The sequence below is a fragment of the Phytophthora parasitica genome (genome assembly GCF_000247585.1).
Source record: "Phytophthora parasitica INRA-310 unplaced genomic scaffold supercont2.9, whole genome shotgun sequence".
Taxonomy (NCBI): Eukaryota; Oomycota; class Peronosporomycetes; order Peronosporales; family Peronosporaceae; genus Phytophthora; species Phytophthora nicotianae.
In genome coordinates, this window is record NW_008648995.1 from 1566968 (window position 1) to 1582454 (window position 15487).

General features: G+C 50.1%; 8 protein-coding genes across 8 annotated transcripts; 3 read left to right on the top strand and 5 right to left on the bottom strand.

The window, feature by feature from the left end:
* Positions 1 to 78: 78 nt before the first annotated feature.
* Positions 79 to 1345, bottom strand: PPTG_06563 (hypothetical protein). Its single transcript, XM_008900513.1, has 5 exons — positions 1144 to 1345; positions 990 to 1057; positions 780 to 905; positions 633 to 679; positions 79 to 532 (listed from the first exon to the last, which is right to left on the bottom strand). The coding sequence occupies exons 1-5, from the start codon at positions 1283 to 1285 to the stop codon at positions 217 to 219; spliced, it is 699 nt and encodes a 232-aa protein (XP_008898761.1). The 5' UTR covers positions 1286 to 1345; the 3' UTR covers positions 79 to 216.
* Positions 1328 to 8588, top strand: PPTG_06564 (hypothetical protein). Its single transcript, XM_008900514.1, has one exon. The coding sequence runs from the start codon at positions 1402 to 1404 to the stop codon at positions 8530 to 8532; it is 7131 nt and encodes a 2376-aa protein (XP_008898762.1). The 5' UTR covers positions 1328 to 1401; the 3' UTR covers positions 8533 to 8588.
* A 60-nt stretch (positions 8589 to 8648) lies between these two features.
* On the bottom strand, positions 8649 to 9982 carry PPTG_06565 (hypothetical protein; the record flags this gene model as incomplete). The annotated part of the gene is made up of 3 exons (XM_008900515.1): positions 8649 to 8750; positions 8821 to 8939; positions 9007 to 9982. 3 exons carry the CDS (start codon positions 9980 to 9982, stop codon positions 8649 to 8651), a joined length of 1197 nt encoding a protein of 398 aa, XP_008898763.1.
* Positions 9983 to 10085: 103 nt separating this feature from the next.
* On the bottom strand, positions 10086 to 10983 carry PPTG_06566 (hypothetical protein; the record flags this gene model as incomplete). The annotated part of the gene is made up of 5 exons (XM_008900516.1): positions 10086 to 10175; positions 10259 to 10487; positions 10555 to 10607; positions 10676 to 10733; positions 10796 to 10983. 5 exons carry the CDS (start codon positions 10981 to 10983, stop codon positions 10086 to 10088), a joined length of 618 nt encoding a protein of 205 aa, XP_008898764.1.
* On the top strand, positions 10598 to 11928 carry PPTG_06567 (hypothetical protein). The gene is made up of 2 exons (XM_008900517.1): positions 10598 to 10984; positions 11104 to 11928. Exon 2 carries the CDS (start codon positions 11153 to 11155, stop codon positions 11417 to 11419), a length of 267 nt encoding a protein of 88 aa, XP_008898765.1. The 5' UTR covers positions 10598 to 10984; positions 11104 to 11152; the 3' UTR covers positions 11420 to 11928.
* Positions 11929 to 13534: 1606 nt separating this feature from the next.
* PPTG_21911 (hypothetical protein) lies at positions 13535 to 14291 on the top strand (the record flags this gene model as incomplete). Its single annotated transcript, XM_008900613.1, has 3 exons — positions 13535 to 13636; positions 13833 to 13985; positions 14083 to 14291. The coding sequence occupies 2 exons, from the start codon at positions 13535 to 13537 to the stop codon at positions 13983 to 13985; spliced, it is 255 nt and encodes an 84-aa protein (XP_008898861.1). The 3' UTR covers positions 14083 to 14291.
* Positions 14160 to 14705, bottom strand: PPTG_06568 (hypothetical protein; the record flags this gene model as incomplete). Its single annotated transcript, XM_008900518.1, has 1 exon — positions 14160 to 14705. The coding sequence occupies one exon, from the start codon at positions 14703 to 14705 to the stop codon at positions 14160 to 14162; it is 546 nt and encodes a 181-aa protein (XP_008898766.1).
* Positions 14706 to 15007: 302 nt separating this feature from the next.
* Positions 15008 to 15409, bottom strand: PPTG_06569 (hypothetical protein; the record flags this gene model as incomplete). The annotated part of the gene is made up of 1 exon (XM_008900519.1): positions 15008 to 15409. The coding sequence occupies one exon, from the start codon at positions 15407 to 15409 to the stop codon at positions 15008 to 15010; it is 402 nt and encodes a 133-aa protein (XP_008898767.1).
* Positions 15410 to 15487: the final 78 nt, after the last annotated feature.

Below are 15487 nucleotides of genomic sequence, written 5' to 3' on the forward strand. Positions count from 1 at the left end.
CTCGGGAGTTTTCCAGTATGACATCTATGTTGGGAAGCCAACCATTCCTACTGGCAAATCGTATGAGTTGTTATGACCAATCGGAGCGGTTATCGAATATTTAACGGTGTTGATTGGATAATAATTAGAACTTCAATTTCCGGTGCAAACAAAACAAAATGTGACTTGTCAAATTGCGTGCATCAAATTACGCATGCTCCTCCTTAGCATTAACTGTTAGATTTTAGACAGCACGACCCACCAGAGCGTAAAGCAGATGCAACCAGCGATCACCAGTGCAAGAATGGTGTTGTTGCGCATCTTCTTGCGGCGAATCTGTTCGACAAGCGTGTTGATACCAGCGAACGAGCTGCCCAGCGTCGCTACCTTGCCATGAGACGATGTGAACTGCCGACGCTGGTTCTCCAGTGCATTCTTAGTCGCCATCGCCTGCTCAATGATGCTGCTGGTCATGGAGCGTGACGAATCCACGGCGCGGCGCTCGTTCAGCAGCGAGTCCATCTCGGCGTCGTCCGAATGACCGGTGTGTGCTCTGCAGTTGCCATCACATGATAATAACCACATTAGAGACCAGCTAATGAAAAAAATGCAGCAATACTTCGCCACTCCATAGCGCCAAGTGCAGCACGCACCTGTTGCCAAAAAGCTTTTGTACATCCCGCTTCTCCTGCAAGGCGCTCTGTGCAGTATACACACGTGAATTGATGCACCCGAAACGCAGTTAGGAGGGCCATACAAAAGAATTCGAGCCGCCCCGCGCGCATGTTGACGAGTCTTACCATCGAACGACGAAACTCTGTATTAAAGTCGAAATAGACCTCACGGTAGCGCTGTAGCATGGCATCCTGCGTCTTCACTGACGTCTTGTTCACTACCACATTCATCTCGTCGATTGTGTCTGACAACTGCACGTAAGAAGCAAGCACAGGTAGATAGATCCACAAGTCGTTAGCATTTTTCTTTCCTTGCAGTATCAGCATTCTACTCACCGATGCCAGTGCATTCTCAATATCCACTGCCAACTCCCTCTCATCTGCAGTTTCCTCTGGTGGGTTCTCTGATAAACATCACAAATTAAGCCGCACTGTAGCTTTAGCATCATCATCCTGCTCGCTGTTCTAATTCTTACTTTCCAATCCTCACCTTCGTCATACACCGCGGAGGAACTACGAGTCTGTGCTCTACTAACCGCCGTATAGGCCGCGATCTTGTCCTCCAATGTGTGCTCCGCCGCCCGTGCACTGCTTCGCAGCTCCTCCCACGTCCGTGTCGCCGTCTGCATCATCTTGATTCCTCCTAACAATGACTTCTCGTTTGTATTGATCTTTGTTCTCCCATACAATTGGCCAAAAAAAAACGTTTTGGTACCCTCATTTGCACACACGCGTCAGATTAGCTAAGATGAAGGGCGCGGCTCGGCGTCTAGCGGCCGCGGTGGAGGCCATGCGCACCGGAGGCGGCTCCGTCGCTGAGCAGCAGGCGCAGCAGAAAGAGCTTGTACAGGCTCTCATTGTTCTGCAGCGTCTGTGGAAGCCAGAGCTGCTGACAAACCCCTCACCGACTACAAAACGGAGCGGCAAGAGCAACGCGGCACTATTCCAGCTGCTGCTGGCCACGCTTATCGTGTACAGTGGTGGTCACGCTGGAAACTCCAATGCGGGCGCGGCAGGAGGTAGTGCGGGTGTTTCGCTGTCGTCATCCAGCGTTCTCACATCCGAGTGCGTCCATCGCCTTGTGTGTGACTTACTGGTGCGATCCTTCGACTTCTCCGTGGTGCCTAATATCAATGAAACGCTGCTAGCCAAGAGCACATCACTGTACGTGAAGGTTTCGCTGGTTATGGTGGTCTGCCGTCTACCGCTACAGGAAGCGCTGCAGTTTTTGCCGGATGCGGTGGCTCTAGCCAATAAGAGCATCCGAAGTGCAGATTATTATATGAAGCAGTGCCTTATTGAGAGTGTAGCTCATGCTCTGGAAAAGGACTCGACGAGATTAGTATCTTTCCATGCAGAGGCATTAAAGATCGTGAACAAGAGCATCCTAGACAAGGTGACGGAAGTCAGGATCGCTGCTGCAAGGCTGCTCCAGGTGGTAGCGGAGCGCACATCCGTGTCGACAGCTAACACCGGAGCTGCTGGAGCTGCAGGAAGTCAAGGGGGCAGTGGAAATGGAAGTTCTAGTGGAGTTGGGGGTGCTAGTGGGTCTATGACTGGGGCGATTACAGGAGGCAGTGCGAACGCTCAAGGCGTTTCGCTTGATTCAATTTTACAGATCACTGCTAAGGGTATGGATGATGTGGCGCCGGAAGCGAGAAGAGCGTACTCTGTGGTGGTCGGTGTGGTACTTGCCAAGTACGCAACGTCCTCGGGAGAAGCAGAAGCACAACCAGGGGCTGAGAGCAATGGAGTGAGTGGCGCGTCTTTGAGAAACAATGATGATGACAGTGGACGAATCTCGATTGAACACGACACACCTCCATCTAGTGGAAGTGGGAAATCCAAGACAGGTTTTAAGCTGCATGTTCCTGGCATCAACCTACCGTCTTCACTCTCTCGCCGGAAAGCAGCAACGGTGGATTTCTCGACCATCGCAAGCGTGGTGCTTTACTTTAAGGACATGATGAGCACCAAGTATCTTTCGACGAATCCGAACCAGAGTCATGGAGGCATCCTGGCCTCGTTCTCCATCGCTCTGTGCAGCATGTTCGAGCATCTACCTCCTGATTCAATCCCCGAGTTCCAGTTGCGCGAGGTTATGGATGCCATACTTGCTATTCTTGACTATCCATTCGCGCTGGGAGACTTAACTCGAGCGCGTAATGCCGTGGGCTTCGTATTGCGTTGTGGACTTAATCGATGTCTAACGGAACGCCAGCAAGAAGTGCTTCTAGGTGCTTATCTACAAAAACTAAAAGATGAGACTCAATCACCAGACCCGAACCATCACAAGATCCTGTCGACGTTATTGGAGATGAGTCATATGTTTCATTCGATGGGCGAGGCTTCTGTAACTCACGCACGTGATGCCAGCGACGTCCTTCAAGGACTTATTTGTCATGAAAAGCAAAGTGTTCGCTTCCAAGCTGCAGTCGCACTGGCTTCGCTTGTCACGGCAATCCCATACCGACTTAAGAATGTGCTGACGGATTGTATCCAAGGCCTTCGTGATACAGCAGAGTATTTGATGCGAGGAGGTTCAGACGTCGAAGAAGCGAGAACTGCGGAGTCAGTTGAGAAGACCGAAGATGGTCAAGATGAAGGTGGCGATATGCAAAGCAAGGCTCACTTGTATGCGATTCAAGGCAGATCCACAGCAATCGTCCATATTGTTCGCGCTATCAAACTTGACGGCAAAGGTGGATTATCTCAGACGATCATGGACGATATTTACGCCATCTCGGAGGAACTTGTCGAGAGTCAGTTCTTTAATGAATGTGCGGACAGTATTTGGCTCACCTGCACGCGTGCTGGTTGGACACTGGTTGGAAGTCTTGTGTCCATGAATGACGAGCACTGGATCAAGGCAAATTTGGAGAAGCTCCTGAATTTATGGCTCAAGTCCAGTGTATTGCACAGTCGCGAATCATCTCTGGAACTGCTGCGCATTGAGGCCGCTGTAATCCCCCTCAGCTGCTTCTTGTCCAATTGTCAGAGTGCAGCTGTAGACGCTGACAGCGATGTCTATATTCTTGCGAGTCATGTGCTCCATGTGTATTTGACGGCAACCCAGGATACGCTGAGCAACCCAGTCAAGCGCCGCGGCCAGATCGCTCGGTACCGTCTTATGGGATGGATCATCAACTGTTTCTCGGTGCTGCCTCCAATCTACAGTGATTCGTACATCGTCCTGTTGAACCTAATTGCCGAATTCACTACGGCCCAGGCTTTGACAAGCCTCAGGCACTCTTCATTAGTGCCGGCGAAATCCACTTATCTAAAGAGCGTGCTTTCATCAGAAGACAACACACTGGATGTGGTAACTCTCTCACGATTGGAACCAGGCGATTATCCATCCCCGCTATACTCCAGAGAGCTCAATCACATTCTGGGTTTGCAGCAGCAGGAAAATGCGTTGACAGATACTGAGCTCGAGGTGCAATACTTCGATACGTTTTGGAGGTCGATAGCTGAAGAAGACGCTGCGGATGGTGTAGCTAAGCCAGTAAGCTGCAGTCCGTTCACTTACGTTCGACTAGTGGACGTCAGTGTGGTTCTCTTTGGTCGGCTTTTCCACTTTATTCCGGAGGATCTACAACTACGATGTCTTCAGCATTACGCTGGAGCTCTGTCCGACGTTCGAGCGGATTGCGAGGTCAATGTTTGCTCGCTATTGTTTGCGGTGATTGCAGAAGCGAAACGTCTGGAGAAATCTGGTGCCGCACCGACTTCCTCTGCATCTCTATCTGCTACATCGTGGCCTCTTCAAATGCAGACCATGCTGTGTGAAATGATCTCGAGCGAGAACGCGGAGGTTCGTCGTGGTGCTGGCGAAGCGCTTGGAACACTGGGGATGATTCTTGGAGAGGACCATTGCAAGGGGCTGATTATTGAGCTGGAAAAACGCTTGGTTGTGGACAAGCTCCCTCAAGGTGCCTCTAGTGCTACGTTTGGCTCCAATGCTGACCTCGATGTGTCTGTTCTGTCAGCTGGCGCAGCTTTTGCGTTGGCGTGCATCAAGCGTGTTTGTGGTTCACGCATTTCTATCGACACAGGCCTCATTTTCCGCTTTGCGGGTGAGTGTTCTCAACCTCTCCGTACGTGGATCTTGCATTCGTGGAGCATTATTTTGGAATCGGTAAATTCAACTGGAGGCGATTACGAGCATTTTGTAAGCTCGACGTTTTCTCTCATGGAAGCGCATGTACTGGCAGGTTTTGTGTATTCAAAGACCAACAAGCGCGGGCTACGGTGGCAAATTAGCACGAAGGTTGCGCTGGGACGGATTATTAACGATGTGGTGGCCACTCTTGGCCCTGAACTTGATGGATCGAGTGATCGGTTGAACGAATTCTACTCTTACTGGATGCTCCTACGTCAGGATGGTGACGCACGTGTGGAATTGGAGTTCTTGAGATTCCTGGAACAAGTGGTCGTGTTTGCTCCGTCCCGCTTTCAGTCTGCAGATTTGAGGTATATTTTGCGCATCATATCCGATACCGCTCTGCTGAACTCAGCCACTTCATCGTTGCTGACAGCACAGCAGAGCTCAGAATCTCCAGCTATGTCACCGCCGTCAGGGCAGGGTCTGTCTCTGGCCACGTTTGGGAACTTTGGCGAACAATTCGAACAAAATGGTCTCGTAAATGTTGGTGTCTATACAAATGGACGGAGTCGAAGTATCTTGCAGAATGTCGGCTTGTCATGCATTCGCACCCTGGTGGAAAGAGATCCGACGTTAATTCGACGCCAGAATTTGTTTTGTCTTCTGTTTTCGGCACTCCACGTAGAATGCAACGAGCTAACGTGGCTCTACCTGCCTGGCCTACATGGAATGTGGGACGTACTCTCCTTTGCTTCTGTCGATTCTACAAGTATGCATCGAAACAGTATTAGTGTACTGCAGAGCACTGCCATAGCACTATTGGACGTTGAAGGTGGGGACCACGAAGGTGCTGAGCCATGCCTCTGGGCTTTACTGTGTCGCAGTATTGCCATTGGTGAATCAGGTACCAGTGCAAATGCAGAACAGCTAATGATGAGCCCGAAAGGAACGAACTCGGGTATTTCGATCACTGCTAACATCGACGGGGATGATGATGACACGTCGACGTGGTCACCTGTACAAGTGCCGAAGAGTGACGCGAGTTCACTTGCGATTGCCACTCAAGTGAATACGTGGCGAGCAACGAAAGCAAGCGTGGGCGACCTCATCGCGTTGATGCCGCCGCTGTCACGACAAGTACGCCATTTCGCAGTGGAGTGTGTGTTACGTGTGTTTGAATTGAAGACTGGGAGCCCTCCAATGACAACTAGCGGGAGTCAGAACAAACAACTGCACTTTGATCTTGCTGCAACGCGCCGCTATTTTTTCGACATGATTTCTGCTGGGGAAGTACTGCCAGTATCCGTGGAGTCCAACATCGGAAACTTCTTGTGTATGTATTTGGACGAGTTTGTGACACTCGCGTGCCACGTCGCCACTACGTCTGCCGAAAGTGACGAGCTCCTCATGTTTCAGTGCGTGGGTCTCCGATTGTTGAATGTCCTGGTGAAGAATTTTGCGTCGGCGCGTGACCCTGAGGTGGCAACCGGAGATGCGTACTTGTTGGATCCGTACCGTGCCCAGCTTTCGTCCGCTATCCGCCATGCTTTGAAGCAGGTACAAGTGGAGTCTTTGCCGTTAACTCCTAGTTTGGACAAGAGTGAGGAAAGATACTTCTACGCACCACTTCTTCTCGAAGCGCATGGTATTGCTGGCGCTTGTGTCTCAGCTCATCTTATTCAAGACAAGGTCGGATTGGGACGCATCCTGAGAGCAATTGTGACTCCAGATTACGGCCACGCGCATTTTATCGGAGATGAACTCACCCGCACGTCACTTTCTCTTGCAAACTTGGCGTCCGTGGCGGAACTGCTATCGTCTAGCGTCGCGGAAGCGATCACACAAAAGGATGCGCGTGACGACGAACGTCGAGCGATTGCCATATCTCCTCTCGTGAAGGCGATGACTAGCGGATTGGCTGAAACCACGGAGTATTTGTTCAAGTGTTGGATGGATTCGACCTTTGCGTACGGCGTCGTAATGCAAGGCTGCGCACAGTGGGCGGAATTGGACACACCTGCTAGTGCAGCTTTACTTACCGACGATGTGATGATTATGCCAGCTTTGCAGATGCCGCTACCACCGATCGGTGCTGCTGCGAACGCTCCAGCGGCGGCTTTGTCGACGTCTAAGGAACTACGCACGCTTTACAAACGATACTGGCCGAGAATCGTCAATGCGATGGCAACGTTGGAAGTGTACTTGCCAAAAACCGTCTCGTTATGTAGCACCCAAGAAGGCAATATTCCGAAATGGTCGTCGGCATTGCTGTCCAGCGCGGTTTTCCATGTGAATGCGAACGCTCGCGACAGAATGGAGGACGAAGGGGATCTGCCAGCCGTTCTTCGTAGTATTCCGTTGCTACTGAGAGCATTAGTTGAGAACCCCGGGGGCTCTTCTTCCAGTAACTTCCCAGTGCTATTGACAACAGCGCTGAGAACGCTCATACTGGCAAGTAAGCGATGCTCTGGCCCAGCTCAAATTGAGGCTCTGAAGGCGATATTCTCATGCTTATCGCGCGAGAATCTAGCTTTTGCTCGTGAGATGATGAACTCTGGAGACGATCAAGACCAGCGCTCTACTGACCTTTTCGATACCGTAGCGCAAGCAGGATTGTGTCCAACTGAGGTCGTTTGTCAGCTGTGTGATGCGACCGAACAGACCAGGCATGCCCGAGCTGTAAGCATCGGTAGCAGAACCACAGGATCCCGTCGAAGTTCCGTTGCGTGTGTCGAGGATACCAAGCACATGACTGAAATCGTGCAATTCGCTACAAAAGGTATCGTGCTTCTTCACACGACTGAAGAAGCGCGACACGGGGTGGTGAGCTCGCTTGCGATGGTCCAGCAGATCATTTGCTCTGTTGCTGGCGACTACCATTCTTCATCAGTTAAGAGCGCTGTGGTGACACTTAATCGTGCTTCTACCGAGTCGGTGCTAGCGCTGGCACGTGCGGTTGAAACAAGGGACTCGGCTGACAGCTTAACCCAAATCAAGTCCAGTGTTCGCAGCTGCTTCGAGTTCCTCGCTGAATGGCTAAAGGTAGACGTCCACACTGCTCCAGGATTTTCGATGCATATCGTGGCGAATTATGCTATGAGCTTCCCGACATGCCTACAAGCCGACGCAGAACGTTTCCATAATGAAGTCACAGAAACAACCTCGGCTATGTTAGGGGAGCAGATTGCACGGGGTGCTGAAGACGAGGATACGAAGAAGCAGCAACACGCTGCCAGTGCCGAACTTTTGCGAGGTTTACACGCAGTTGTGACGAAGCTTGTGGACGTGCACCAAACCTCCATTTTGAATCGTTATCTGATGGCACTCGGCCCTTCTCTCGTCGAAATTGTTGCAGTAAGAAACGGTTACCCAGAGACGCCAGCCAAGCTTGATGAACTGGATCAAGCGGAGGGATTTCTTCGCTTATTGACAACGCAGTTGAATGATCAACATGGGTCTGCGTTTGTGCACATGCTGCTCCCCAGACTTGCGACTGTACTCAGTCATCCGACACCGACAGTTGTAGACAACACGATTCCGTCGCAAGTCCCTGGTATCTTGGCTCGACTGCTGCTGTGCTTTGCACAAACTCATGCCGCTGCATTCAAGGAAGCTGTGGCGGCTATGACCCCGACGTTGCGTGGTGTGCTGGAGACTACGTTGCGTCTTGCTCTCACTGGTTCGGTTCCAGCTGCTGGAACACGCGGACACTCGTCACTTCAGCAAGTAAGCAGTCCCGCCGCGAAACTTGATCTAAGCCGATACAACTAAGCGTTTGAATGTGAATGAATTACATAAATTGTTACGTATTTGCTACATGTGCTAGCATTCATGTACTTCAGATATATCTGTAAGATGCTGGATCGGCTGTTATGGCTGCGATCTACTCACAGCGTCGTCTCTGGACGGGAAGTCGTGGCAACATTCTGCACAGCCAGTAGCTCTAGCAGACTGAATAATACTGTGTGCACAAGGTCCATGCTGTAGAGCTAAGTACACGAAGCAAAAGCAAGCGTTAGAGGACAGACAATACATGGTTCAATTCAACGGGAGCCGCACCTCAACGCCTCCATCCAAGTCAACAGCCACTTCCTGCATCTCGACTCGTTCTATCTCATAAGTGGAAAGATCAAATGGCAACGAGTCAATGTAGAGTCGCTCTACCAGCTCGATAAGCTCTAACACACGAAGCAAGACACGTCAACATCACTGCATATCGCAAAACACATCGAGCTCATCAATTACCTGGCACATAATTGGACGGTCGATTGCCTCCTGGTCCGTCTTTCGTCTGCTGGAAGAGGCGGCGCAGTGTGGCCCAGGGCACGGTCATTGTGTATGTACGCACAACATCCTCTTCCTTAGTAGCACGGTACTTCAGCTGCAACGGGGCCCGCGGCGGCTCTTGCGTGGACACGTGCTCCTCTTCTTCTTGGTTATTTACAACACTCGACCGTCTCGCTCCTTCTACCAACAAACTTGCCACGACCCAGTTACGCGCCAAGCATTTGAGGTTCTGTTGTTGTATGTGCACGACGTGTGTGCTTACCACACACTGAAAGCGGCGCTGCAGCCACGAGCAGACCCAGCGCAGCAGCTCTTCGTCTCCTCTCAATAGCAGCACCTGCTGTTTCTCGCGTCCTTTCCGCGGCGCGCGTTGCTCCTCATCTGTCGGAAAGTAAAGCACGAAGCCTCCAGAGCGTTCCCGACGCATCTCTTTCTTTTTCTCTCTGCTGAAACGTCCATCGCGCTCCTCGCGGATCTGGAAGGCCACGAACGCATCCGTGTTTCGGATACTCACGCTGTAACCGAACTGCTGTCCGCACGCCCGAAGCGCTGCAGCGCGTAATATCTTGACCAGATCATGCGCGTATTCGCTGAGCTGTTCGTGGTGGAAATGGAAGAGCGGAGACGCGCAGTGGAAGACCCAGCGGCGGTCCAGCAGCACCTGTTCCATGCTCACACGTTCGCGTTCACGCCGAGCAGCAGCCTCACGCGGAGTCTCCTTCGCTTTCTCGCCGTCCTCGGGAGTGCGCGTGTACTGTGACGGACGCATGGGCGAGCTGTACGCCTCTCGAAGCTTCTGCTGCTGCACAGCCGACATTGGCGGCTGTGGGCGAGAGTTCTCCATGGGCGGCGTTTCCACTGCGCTGCTGCTGGGACAGCAAATTGTCATCACGTTGTGGCGTAACGGTTTATGAAAGTCGGAACAAAGGCTCATGCTGATTGGTAAATCTGGTGAAATTTTTGTGATAGTGGCCGACGCTGACGTCAGAGGTGCTCTGGACCTCCCTGAATAACTGGACTACACACGTATGTATACACTATCCACCAGCCAAGAGGAGGAAGATGAGGATCACCACGAGCACGAGGATGATGAGGTAGAGCTTGGTGTTGTTGCTTTGCTTGGCCACCTGAATGTTTTTTTAGAGCAGAGAGAGTGTTAGTCACAACGATAAAAAGAAAAACACTTCATCCGATGAACTTTTCATCATACCCGTGCTGCTCGAGCGCCCTCGGACTCAAGTCCGTCCGTGACGCGAGTCACATCGTCGTCGATCTCGTTCAGAAGTCGCACGTGCAGCTCGGTCTCGTCCTTGACAGTCAGGCTGTAGTTGCGCAGATTAGATACACCCTGGCCGATCAAATCCAGTTGCTGGTCCTGGTCCTTCATAATCTGGTTCTGCATGCTCAGCAGTCGCGCTGGTGCGTCCGCTGCTCCAGGACTAATTAATACATCAAGAATATTAGCCTTTTTGCGTAGTCAACCTGCGCCTCGGGTCTTGAACGCACCTCACCGTAGCCTTAGAAGTCTTCCGGCTATTATACATGTCCAAGTCCTCTTGCTGCATCAACCAAATCGACATACTGTCAGACTCGTCCAAGCTCCTAATATTTGCACTCTACGTCTTACCTGGTCCCGTGATAACTGGTTGAGCAGTCGCTCACGCCGCTCGATCTCCTCCTTTGTCCTATCGGTAGCCGTTCCTGTCAGAGACCTCACACACTAATAGCATCAGCAACAGTACCATACACTGAGCTGGAGGATCGCTTGAGTTGGTCGAAGTCCCGTTTGAGCCGTGAAACGCTCTGCTGCAGCGCAAAGACGCTAGTGCCGATAGCACCCGAGTTGCCCGTACGGATCTTGCTGGACAGCACTTGTTCCTGCCCGCGTGCACTCTCTAGCCTGTCCAACCACGAGGCCCATGCCTTCGCGCTCATGGTCACTGTGTAAAGCCTTCTTTTCCGAGAAATCTTTGTACCGATTCTGATTCATATCTGATTATTGTCTGATTCGCATGGCTATTGGGTGAAATTGCGTTTTGGGTGATTGGCCAATAGAGCGGACCACAAGTGGAGAAACAGGCAAGGCAACAAGACCCAGATCACCATGAGCCAGCGGGAGTTCGAGCGCAAGATGGAGGAGCACATCGAGGAGATGCGTGTGACGCAGACCATCGCGTACTTCAGTCGCACGGTGGAGCTGTGTTTCACGGACTGCGTCCATGCCTTCCGCAGCAAGAAGTTGGATGACAAGGAGACGTCCTGTGTCAACAACTGTGCCGAAAAGTTCCTCCGCCACACCATGCGCTCTTCCGTGCGTCTACAGGAGAGCTACGCCGAGATCATGCAGCAACAGCAGGAGCACCAGAAATAGATGGCGTCAATACTCGAAGCTTCGAGTCAAGACACAGTGGCCAACAGAGGGCAGACAATAATGAATACCCGATCTAGACGATCGTTGTGGTGCTTCAGGCCCGTCCTTGTATTGATCTTTGGTCTTGTGGGCAACATCTTCTGCGCAGTTACTTTGAATGACGCTCATTAGAGCTACTAGCAACAGATAAGGCAAACTCCCTTAGACGCTGAGAGGACTGTGGAAATTGCTTGGAAATATTACTGGGATGTATGTAGCGAAGCTAACGTTAGATACAGGGAGGCCCAACGCGGATTTTCCTGGCTTGAAGAGCTGTATGGACAGCCTCACACAGATTAATTCGTTCCAATAAAGTTGCCTGTAGCACAAGTAACTTCTAGATCACATCACGACAGATACACAACCAGCGACTACGTTCACACAAACTACGTATCTTCTCCAAAGTTCGTTGCCTTAAAAGCGTTCCTACAAACCATTCCCCAACAGACATCGTGTGCGTCTAAAGGAGAGTTATGTTGCATTAATTTATCCCATTTGACTCCCAAGGCCAGTTGCAGTACCATTACAGCATGAGCGTCGTGAAATTAGCGTTTACCTTAAACATTCACTGCGCAACTCAACTCAAAGAGCGTTATCAGACCCAAAAAGAAAACAAATATGATTTAATGCTGAGCGGTGGTGAGCATAGGGTCATATTTGTTTTCGTCTCACCACAGCAACGCCACTATCTCAAAATCAAGGCTTTTTGGATAAACTAGATATCTCGAAGTATGAGAAATAAAAAATAAGGACGTTGTTTGATATCAGTAGCGGTGTGAGGTTGTAATTCTGCTACTTCTTCGGCGAAAAAAGCCGCCGAAGAAGTAGGTCCCACACTTTCACTTATCACGACAAGATAGCTATCTCAACCTTTATGGGCCCAGCTGACCGTTCAAGAATTTTGTTAGTTTGAGCTTCCACCATTTGCTGGACTAAAAAAAAAAATTATGAAAAGTGTTGGTTAAGCATGACTCGCCTCGTTGAGAACAGAACAATGACTTGTGTCGAGATTCCGTAACCAAGAAGTGGTAACACTGTAGTAACGGTGATAAGAGCTACGCCACGGAGTGCGGTGACCACAGTAACTACTACTACGCCAACGCAACCACTACTAATTTGTGACAAGGATTGCTACTAAGTTGATTATTGACAGATTCCCCCCCCCCCCCCCCCACACACACACATATTATAAGCCCTCTCTAACAGTTGAATATCAAATAGCTTTGGTACAGTGATAGGTTCCTTTTTCATCAACCTATTCAGGTTTATAATCCAGTACATTTGTATCGATAGATCTGCTTTGCTTTTTTTTTTTTGTAAATTCAATTTATAGAAGCCTTATTCCAAGAGACGGAGTTCATTTTCCACGATTGTCCCTCGTCAGTCTATTCACCACAGTTAGTAAGTAGCCTCGCACTGCTTAGAAGCCCCCTCTCAAAAGTGATTGGATTTTATGAACAATATTGAAAAGTGATCTGGGCCCACTATTTGGTGATATCCGTTATTAACCCCTCGAAACCGGAGTTCAAAAGTAAAACTTAAACTGCATCTGCAGCATAATTTGACTTGGCATTTGTATTTAAAGGGATAGGGAACAGGAAAGTGTTCAGAACAAGGATTGCTAATGTGTGCATAACATTGCGAAACCTACAGTAACTTGCATAGTGACAGCTCCAGTTTCAAGTGTGCGGCGCATTATGCAGCTTAGTACAAAAATAGACTGGACAGTATATCTAACCCTGTGAACAGAACCACCCACGCCTCGGACGAGACTTGGGAGAGGAGAAACAAATACCGGTTTTACTCGCTCCGTCCAGGAAAGAGAAGACAGTAAAATGGGATGTGCCGTCTCGCTGTCAAATCTCTCAAAATTTGGAGACGAAACGGCAATCTCTAGAGATCAATCTCGCCTTTAAGCGCGACCGTTTCAGTCCTTTTTCGATTCTTTTGAAAATTCCACCAGATCTCTTCAATCTCTCTTCGGTGATGTCATCGACCCGGAACGTTGTGGTGTTCAAGACGACCCGGAACGTTGTGGTGTTCAAGACGCCCCGGATGTGAACGAGACACGCATAGATGAGGAACTCGAGCGATGGGAAACCTCGGTCACCTCCATTCAGACCAACGGCAAACGTCCCGAGACCATATTGGAATACTGGAAACGCCAATCGGACGGTGGTGCGTACAAGTTCCTCCCGCTCGTGGCTCGAATTTTGTTCGCCATACCGACGTCGTCCGCTCAAATCGAGAGAGACTTTGGTACAGCAGGCCAGCTCGTAACACCACAACGTGGATCTATCGCTCCACACAATGTTGACATGTCAACATGTCAACATGTCTCAATTGCAATAGGGCTTTTGTGGATATTACGCAGTGTCCGAAGATACCGAAGAGGGACATTGAGATGCACATTCCGTGTAATGTCAAGGTAGGACTGGAAGATGGCGACATGGAAGGATTCGAGCTCTTGGATGGGTACTTCTCCGGTGATAGTGACTTTGACGTTGATGACGAACTCGACGCTTAGGTAAGCAGAACAGCAACCATAATTTGTTTAACAGCAAATATAAGCCACATGCATTGTGTTTAGCTTCGACAGCTTACTTATCAGCTTGTTTTAGTAGCATTTCAGCCAGTTTTAGGGCTTCTTCGGCTCTTTTCTTCTTGTTCGCCTTGCGATCGTTGCTTCTTAGCCTCACCGCTAGTTCAATCTGCTCCTTTGGAGTGGGAGTTGGTTTCTTCTGATGTCGATTCCGTTGTAAGCCTTGAGGGGGCCCACTCTGGTTTTTTTGGCGGCACTAATCAATACCCGAGATCGGGCAACTGCTCTTGCCGTGACTTTGGCTTGCTCTTCCATACAATCAACTCGTAATTCTTCCAGCTTTACCATTTTATCTGGTTTTGGAGTCCTCTTTGCAGCGCTCAACAACTGGCCCAGTTCCTGAATGAGTCTGCCAGACACATCTTCCTGTTCCTTGACACGAATTTCAGTAAAATCCGGAGCTCTTACCGATGGCGTTGCCAAGCTGCACTCTGCAATATCGGCTTTAGATTCATCGTCTTCTTCATCTTGAAGGTCTGGGGTAGCTGGCTGCACTGGCTGAAACGATACGAGATTGGATTGAGAGCTTCTGTAGATTGGACCATCGGTGATTTTTATAATCGACTGAGCCTTCGACGCCAATTGAATGCGTTCTTCCGTGTGACGAATTGCATCGGCAATTGTAGATTCTTTTAGTTCCGCCATAGTTTGGAGTAATGACGTCTTAATTGCAGTGTGAGCAGCATTCTCGGTCGCATGATGTAGACGCACAATAGATTTTTTTTTCGCTCAGCACTACGCTGTGCTTGGTCCACTTGTGCACTCATCTCATGTTGAAACGCAGCCATTTGTTGTTGCATTTCCTTCATAATTGCTTTACTGTGAGTCGCAATTGCAAGTTGTATTTGGGCGTTAACTTGTTCCATGTGGGCTGAGAGCATTTCACGCATGCGTTGATCAAAATGCTCATGGAGCTGGTCTTGAAGCTGCTTGAAACCCTCCGCCATTCAAACGTCGCTGATGTGAGCATGCTGCACAGCATGAGCTTTGACAGCAGCACGGGCTTCGCTGTGGGCAACATTGTTCGCAGCTGAAATGGCTGATTGCAACTGAGAATTCACGTGTAGCTCGAGCGCCACTGGATCAATCTGCGTTGACCGGATCATCTGCGCAAGTGCTTCGGTTCTTGATTCGTCTTCTGCTCTCGCTTCTTGCACACGTGCTTCAGTGTAAAGCTGTTGTTGCTGGAAATTGAGTTGTTGATTGACGTGCAGTTGGACCTGATGGCTGGCTAGATCATGGGCTTGGGCGGAGACGTATGCTATTGCCCTACCAAGCTTTCGATTGGTGACCGTTGTGGCCGACTCCTCAGCATACACCACAAGCTCGCTGCTTTCTTCAGACGCCATCGCGGATGCGGACACGACTCCTTAAGATCGCGAGTAATTGGTTGTGTCCGTTAAGCTAAACCGAAGGAGAGGTCTGTA

What these genes read in the sequence shown, in the direction of transcription:
- PPTG_06563 (XM_008900513.1), bottom strand. Translation starts at nt 1,285, where the DNA reads ATGATGCAGACGGCGACACGGACGTGGGAGGAGCTGCGAAGCAGTGCA. An exon ending in TTGAGAATGCACTGGCATCG is followed by an intron (nt 906 to 989) that starts GTGAGTAGAATG and finishes TCTTACGTGCAG; the next exon opens with TTGTCAGACACAATCGACGA. An exon ending in CAGAGTTTCGTCGTTCGATG is followed by an intron (nt 680 to 779) that starts GTAAGACTCGTC and finishes TATACTGCACAG; the next exon opens with AGCGCCTTGCAGGAGAAGCG.
- PPTG_06567 (XM_008900517.1), top strand. Translation starts at nt 11,153, where the DNA reads ATGAGCCAGCGGGAGTTCGAGCGCAAGATGGAGGAGCACATCGAGGAG.
- PPTG_06564 (XM_008900514.1), top strand. Translation starts at nt 1,402, where the DNA reads ATGAAGGGCGCGGCTCGGCGTCTAGCGGCCGCGGTGGAGGCCATGCGC.